Here is a 7262-nt window from a genome sequence, read left to right on the forward strand (position 1 = left end):
CCATATACTTATATACATACAAACCCATCAATCAAACCACTCCATGTCCCTAATTTCCCTTCTTCATATTACTCCTCTTAGGCCTCTGTTGCTTAGCAGCCTGACAAAGCTCCCTCTGCTCCTCGGGCACCTCCAATCCAACAACCTTCCCAACCTCGAAATACTTCTGATGATTCCGGAAGAAATTCTCCCAATGCTGCACCTGCTTCTGCACACTCGTGCGAGCAAGCCGGCGATCCTGCTCGCGCCGGATCTTCTTCTCCCCACTGCTCAGCGTCTTCAGCTCCGCCTCCTCATCAAGCGGCATGAACATCTCCTCAACACCCCGCAGGTCATGCGTCTGGTCCTCCTGGAAACAGCCCGTGACGAACGCGCGCGTGGCATCCTTCCCCGTAAAGAAATTGTAGTGTCCGCCCGGGCCGTACACGAGCGGGTTCGCGGAGACGTCGAACACAGAGCCATTGATGGCGAGGTAGATGGGGAGAGCCGAGTCGGAGCCGTTGTAGAGGGCGAGTTGCTCGGGCGTGAGGCTCAGAGGTCCTTGCTGTCGCGACTCATTAGCTAACTTGAAACCATATTCCACCAATCAAGACTCAACCCGGGCGGCTGATCCAACGCAAGTATAGAAGCGAATGCCAAACATACCAAGTACCGGACCAACACCGGCCATCTAGTGAACCACGGCCTGTAGCCCCATAGCACGGACTCCGTCGACGTCATGTAGTAGGATAAGCCGCATGATGCGACGATCAGTGTGACCACCACGCGGATGATGTCGAGGACGCTGAGGCCGGTCTTCTTCTCATGGCGAGACTTGGTCTTCTGGGCGTTCTGTTTGGGTGTAGATGGTTCGTTGTTGCTAGCGGGGACCTGTCGCTGGCGGAGGGAGGACATGGTCGCTTTCACCTTTTTTGTCGGGTAGAGTTTGGTTTGATTTGGTCTAATTAAGATGTCATGGAGGTTATGGTTATGGTTGGGTTGGGTTTGGGAGGTTTATGAGTGCTGGGCAGTTGGGGAGTGCAGTCCTGAGGCTAATTTCCGTGGATTCTCCGCTTCTGTTTCGGGTGGTGAGATGACAACGTGACAACTTGTTCTGTATGCTATATTAAATCTATCGGTGTTTTGGGATAATTTCAGCGGAGATTTCGAGTTTTGATTTTTGCTGTTTTTGAACTCCATATTCGTGTGGTAATGGGAAATCTACCGGGGATGCATATTGGCAAATTTACGGATTTAGAAATTGAAGATATAGTGTCTCAAAAAATAATTTTATTCATTCCGTTATATATTGCGAAGCACTATAGCTGAAGCAGAGCCTAATGGAATCTCCCAAGCTCCAAGACTCTTCGACGGCAAGACCGACCAGCAGTCTACCAGCAAACTGAAACTCCTAGCTCTTCAAACCAATAGTCCCACCCTCATATGCACTCAATCGAACAAGAACCTAGAGAATACTAAATGCATGTCAGCCACAATCCCAAACATGCATATGAGATAAAAAATCAAGCTGTATGACAGAATCTCTCAGACATCCAAGGAAGTATTGCGCACAGAGCACGTCTAGATTGGGTTCTAGCGACGGCTAGCGTGGAAACTGCGAATGTGGGAAAAATTTTCATCATCGAGAAAGGGGGATGGGATTGAATGTGTGCTGTTGGGTATCATAAAACTGCTTGGACTTACCATTGCATTAGTGAAACTGAGGTTGGTCGTTGATGTGTCATGTTAACATGCTGCTTTCAAGCTTCATTATGCTTGAGTGAGTGACCAAAAGGTCAACTCATGAGTATGTGTGTTGCACGGTTGAGTTGAGGAAAGAGAAGAAAAAATTGGAGAGGAGCTCGTTTTATGCTTCAAGAAAAAAGAAAAATTCGCGCTAGTGCCAAGCGTGGACCCGCTGCTTGGTGCCTTGGTGCCTCAGCTACGTACAGCCATGTTGCGCCCATGAAGGGTGTCAGCCAGTAAAGGGGAGGCAAATACTAATCTATCTCTTGATATCATGTTCATCAAGCAAGATCTTTTATTCACGAGGCAACACTTCGCAGTTAAAGTATAATACAGCTTTACAAGTCAAATAAAGTAATGAAGTTTCGACACAGAAACTGGTATTGCACTTAAGATACTAAGATACGAGGTGCTAAACTAGGCAAATAGTGAACTACTACTCCGTAGATGTTCCAACGCCATAGCAGAAACATTTTTGATATCAGTTATTCGAGCTTGGCTCGCCATGCTCCGTCACTTGACCCTGCTCGGACCCTTCCTGGTCCTGTTCCCAGCTGCGAGAAAAGACATCATTGAGGGCCTCCTGGAAAGTGCGGCAATTCATGTCAATCAACCCCTTCTTCTCCTTCGCTTCAGGATTGCGTATGACAGACACAAGACAAAGGTATCTAGTCGGGTCAGCGAGTTCTCCTAACCAGTTAAAAGCAAAATCGAGGCATACTTGTTCATTTCCATCAAGTGGATCATGGTCTCGTCGTGCAGAACCACATGGCTCTCTGCCTCATGATTTTGTTCGCCTTTTGGCTTGCGGTCGGGGTGGTCCCATGAGTAGAGTTCTGAGATGTCCACGATCACATCGATATAGTCCGAGCACATTTCATAGCAGGACATATCAACTGGGCGAGTATCAGACGCAATGTAGATCTTGCTGAGAACATCAAACAGATAGGTCTTCTCAAATCCACAATTATTGCCGAGTGTGTTGATTAGGTTCTCCAGAGTCGATAGATTTGGGATCAGCTTCTGGATCACCTTGCTAAAGGCCTCAAAGACGGAGTAATCATAGATAGACGTGAGGTAGTAGTGAACAGGCGCATTTTCATATCCAGCATCACTAAGTTCATCTGAGATGAGCTGTACGATATCCTGGAATGTATCGGTGCGGTATTCTTCCGAGAGCCCATCAACCTTGTGAATGAAGACTTCGATGTTGATGTTAGGGTAGTACTGCTGGACAGTCAAGATGGTTCGATTCAGGCGTGCGACCGAGTCCAGGTAGTCATCCTGTGCATCAATGACCCACACGAGTGCTCCAAGGCTTCCGAAAATGTCTTCAAGATCGAAAGATGGCTCCAGGTACTCAAGCTGACCAGGAAAGTCCCAAACCTGGAAGTCCATGAACGAACTTCGATAGACCATAAGCATGGATGCTTTTCTCATGTTAGAAGGATGTACTTACTGGATGGAATCCTTCTGAATGCGAGTAGTTGATTCCAGAAAGAGTGTTTCGTTAGGAGGCATCTTGTGGAAAACGACACTAGCGATCGATGATTTCCCACTCCTGTTCCATGGTCAATAAAGCCCTGATCATGCCTGAGAGATAACTTTACCGTCGGAGACCCATCAACAACAGACGGGGTTTGGCATCTTGAGGTTTGCCGGTGGAAACCTGCCCCGGCTTCGCCTGCGCGTTATGTCCTGCCGGCTAGGTAGCGTGTTAGCAACCCACAGCTCCCTCGTACTAGTCCTCCAAGTTTCTTGTATCTTGTGCAAGCATTTTCAGGGCTCGTTCACGTAGCCACAGAATGAGTGATCCGAGACACTGCAAGCTAGAAGTCACTGAAAACCCTGCTGCAAAGTGGTACTTGGTACGTAAGAGGTAATAACACAGCTTCGTCCCAACAAACAATAGCACAAGGCAGAATCATACAGCAAGTCCAGGACATGATACATAAAGAAAGATTCCACAAAAAAAAGGAACAGCAAAGGAACTGTATCTCTTACCTCCATATGTTCAACTCTTTGTTTGTCAAACACTAATCAAGGGCCCAGATAAAGGAAGAGCTTTTATGGTGAGTCAGTTAGCATGGACTGACGCAGGGTGGATGAAGCAGGATAGATTCGATCCGGAAGGCAACAACATACGAGTGGAATGGGAACTTACAGTGCTGATGTTTCAAGATTCGCAGTGAATTAACCAGCCACTCCCAGGGACGCACCACACTTGAGTGCCCAGTAACAAAGAAGAGCACGCAATTTCCACAGGCTACTGTGCAGATGGGATATCCAGAGAACTGATCAGGGGAGAGAGAAGACACATTTATTTCAAGACAGGTTACTTGTGTGGATGGCACCAGAGCTAGAGAACTGTTGTTCAGTAGGTCTTTAAAAACTCATGGTTAAAAGTAGTAGAGCCGAGTCAAGGAAGATAGAGTCGCGAGGATAACACGCAAATGCTCGAACTTCGAGCATACACAGGCAGTTAGAGGTATACGACTACCAGCATATATGGGTTTGATTGGCAGGGCAAGGGGAATGCGGAAACTCCTGCCGGTGTGGGGTGTTTTTTAGACTGGCCGGAAGCTCCTGAACAAATACCGCAGACTGGCAGCGAACTAGGGAACCCGTCGAGCTAGCTTCCTATCCACGAGAGATTATCTATGTGAGTCAACGGCGAAAACTCCGGAAGTTGGAGGTTGGGGAAGATGCTCGCAGTGCGTTTCTTGCGATAAGACCGACTGTCCGAGTCTTGGCACGATTGGTCAATGGATCCTTCCGCCTTTGTGCCTACGCGATGTCGTACCTTGTTCACCACCTCCATCTCGAGTTTCTTTCTCGTGGAATTGTACATGTATTGAGGTTCCGTATAGCTGTAGAGCCCGTAGACCTAGGTTCTCTGGTATATGCATTAACAACCATCTCTAAACGCAAGTGGGGTACCCCCGTTAGAATGGGAACGCTGACAGCCGTTGAGTGGAGTTCAATATATATACTAGTGGTTCCTCAGAGCATATCACTTGAATGTATCGAAGTAGAGCCCTCAGCATAAACACTGGATTATGCAGTAGAAACCTGTCTGAAGATGACAGTCTCTCTAGCAAATTGCTCAGAAAAAACCCAAAGAGAACATTATTGAACATTGAACAATGAGCGGGGAAAGGTAGTTATCATCCTTCCTGGACCAGAGGCAAGTCGCAGGAAGAGCTCTACCACTAGCTAACCATTTACCCCAATTGACATACATTCGACTCCTTGGTATCTACAGCGCAACATCTAGGGTTCCTGTTCATCACTTGATAGACCAGCTGATCTGCACGTGGATAAGAACAACCGCCGTCAACAGGTGACGCCAGCTTCACCGCTGATTGGGCCATCCTTGCCGCCCACCGCCTTCTGGCGTCATCAACGGACAGATGGCCGAGTCACCGACTCTCGTCCTACCTTGAGAAGTAAACTGCTTCGTCCAGAGTCGTTCGTTACGCTCCTGTGGCAGCCCCCCATGACCTCTTTAAATTTTCGCGAACCCTACTCCCAGGAGGAGCTCGAGAAGCTCTATCCGAAAGATTTGAAGCTTCAATTGGTCCAGGTGGTACGTACCAGACGAGATATCGGATTTGGAGTGCACCTGAGTTTGTACTAACTCTACTATAGTTCCTTCGCCATGGTAGGGTGGTTCAACGATGCTTCAATGGCTAGAGCACTTGTTCAGTTGACTGACTGGTTTCAGGCGAACGCACTCCGGTATCTTCTCGGTTTCAGAATGTATGAAGCTAACCATATGCCTCCAATTTATAATGTGATACAACTACTAAACCCATGAAGGCAGGCCTGGCTGAATGTAAATGCTCTCAATCACACCCAGTTGTTTTCTATACCATCGCAGACTGACCGACTGTTTTACCCGCGAAGATTGGCCGTACTGCAGTGTTGTGCGTCGAATGACCCAAATGGCCGCTAGCAACCAGGACCTCTCACAGTGGAAGGGCTTCGAATGGCGGAAAAAGACGGAGGCATTCGGCGATAGAGATGAGGCGGTGGTTGCGGTGGGTGCGACAGGTGATATTGAAGGCATCTGGTAAGTCGCAATGCAATATACGGGATGGCTGGTGAGAGCGAGGTTCCTGACGAGTGGCCCGCAACAATAGCCAACACGGCGAATTGACAGACAGGGGACGGCAAACAACCTTTGCCCTCGGCCAGCGCCTGAGACATCTTTATGTTGACCAGCTTGGGTTCATGCCTAAGATCAAGTCCGACACCGAGGATATGTACCTCCGCGCCACACCCATTCCGCGAGCCCTCGAGTCCCTCCAGCAGGCTTTCTGGGGCATGTATCCGGCCAGTGCTCGTACCCAAGACTTCCCTCCGCCAGTGATTGTTGCACGCTCCGTGTCGGAGGAGACTCTATTCCCCAATGAAGGCAACTGCCGTCGATTCAGACAACTGGCCAGGCTCTTTGCCGATAGGGCAGCGTCACGGTGTACGTGGGGTAGTGAAACATAAAAGAACATTATAAGCTGACCACCATATTTGTGCAGGGAATGAAACCGAACAGATGAATTACATCAACAGTATCCTATCAAAATGGATGCCCGAGAAGTCCCCCAAAGTTGCCGTCGACTCTCACCCCCGACTCTCCGGAATCAATGACACCATTAACGCAACCGACGCCCACGGACCCGCAACACGTCTACCTGCAGAATTCTACGACAAGAAACTAAGACAGTACATGGAACAAATTGCCGTCGATGAATGGTTCGCTGGTTACAATGAGAGCACCGAATACCGCAAACTTGGCATTGGAGCCCTACTAGGCGATGTGGTTGACCGCATGGTCAGCACCGCCATCGATGGTGGCTGGCGCAGCGAAACTTCGGCATCTGGGTCCTCCACCAACGATGGCAAGTCGATCAAGTTCGCCATGAGCGGATGCCACGATACCACATTGGCAGCGATCTTGGGTAGTCTGGGCGCCTCCCCTGGCAGGTGGCCACCTTTCACCTCCTCCATTGCTGTCGAGCTCTTCTCAAAGGCGGACCGTAAATCTGGCGGGGAGAATGCTGGTGTCATGCTCGAGGAATTCTCAAACCCTGCCATCGCCCAGAAGAAGAGCGGAGGCCTTTTTTCCTTCATGAAGGGTTCTTCGAACTCGGACAACTCGACTCCGCCCCCTCCGTCTGAAACCGCCCGTGCTCCCCTTGCGTCCTTCCCGGATCCCGCAAGGAAATCACTGCAGAAACACTATGTCCGTATCCGCTACAACGACGTTCCAGTCCGTATCCCTGGTTGCGCTGCTAAGCCGCAAAATCATCTTCCTGGAGACGACACCTTCTGCACATTAGACGCATTCAAGGAGATCGTTGATAAGTTCACGCCCAAGAACTGGCAGGAAGAGTGCACAGAGAACGTTGGAGCGGGCCTCTATGGCAAGGATGACAAGGAGAAAGCAGTCTCTGGGTTCTAGGGGGTTCAGAAGTATATATCCATGCATGTCACTCAATGTGTACGGTAATCGTATTTATTTTGGCTATCTATAA

At 49.1% G+C, this 7262-nt stretch overlaps 3 protein-coding genes across 3 annotated transcripts; 1 reads left to right on the plus strand and 2 right to left on the minus strand.

Annotated features, from left to right (window-relative positions):
- Positions 1–49: 49 nt before the first annotated feature.
- Positions 50–894, minus strand: ANOM_011367 (putative heme/steroid binding domain protein; the record flags this gene model as incomplete). The annotated part of the gene is made up of 2 exons (XM_015556623.1): positions 50–544; positions 646–894. The coding sequence occupies 2 exons, from the start codon at positions 892–894 to the stop codon at positions 50–52; spliced, it is 744 nt and encodes a 247-aa protein (XP_015400972.1).
- A 1197-nt stretch (positions 895–2091) lies between these two features.
- Positions 2092–3800, minus strand: ANOM_011368 (GTR/RAG family Ras-related GTP-binding protein). Its single transcript, XM_015556624.1, has 5 exons — positions 3730–3800; positions 3336–3430; positions 3185–3286; positions 2447–3130; positions 2092–2393 (listed from the first exon to the last, which is right to left on the minus strand). The coding sequence occupies exons 1-5, from the start codon at positions 3733–3735 to the stop codon at positions 2207–2209; spliced, it is 1074 nt and encodes a 357-aa protein (XP_015400973.1). The 5' UTR covers positions 3736–3800; the 3' UTR covers positions 2092–2206.
- A 1424-nt stretch (positions 3801–5224) lies between these two features.
- ANOM_011369 (putative acid phosphatase) lies at positions 5225–7189 on the plus strand (the record flags this gene model as incomplete). Its single annotated transcript, XM_015556625.1, has 7 exons — positions 5225–5314; positions 5377–5389; positions 5453–5487; positions 5548–5563; positions 5635–5800; positions 5871–6205; positions 6264–7189. The coding sequence occupies 7 exons, from the start codon at positions 5225–5227 to the stop codon at positions 7187–7189; spliced, it is 1581 nt and encodes a 526-aa protein (XP_015400974.1).
- Between the last annotated feature and the right edge of the window lie 73 nt (positions 7190–7262).

The sequence above is a fragment of the Aspergillus nomiae genome (genome assembly GCF_001204775.2).
Source record: "Aspergillus nomiae NRRL 13137 chromosome Unknown contig00720, whole genome shotgun sequence".
In the NCBI taxonomy this organism is placed as follows: Eukaryota; Fungi; Ascomycota; class Eurotiomycetes; order Eurotiales; family Aspergillaceae; genus Aspergillus; species Aspergillus nomiae.

Coding starts and splice junctions, on each gene's coding strand:
- ANOM_011368 (XM_015556624.1), bottom strand. Junction 3,287..3,335: donor TTGTTGATGGGTCTCCGACG/GTAAAGTTATCT, acceptor ACCATGGAACAG/GAGTGGGAAATCATCGATCG. Junction 3,131..3,184: donor ATTCAGAAGGATTCCATCCA/GTAAGTACATCC, acceptor GGTCTATCGAAG/TTCGTTCATGGACTTCCAGG.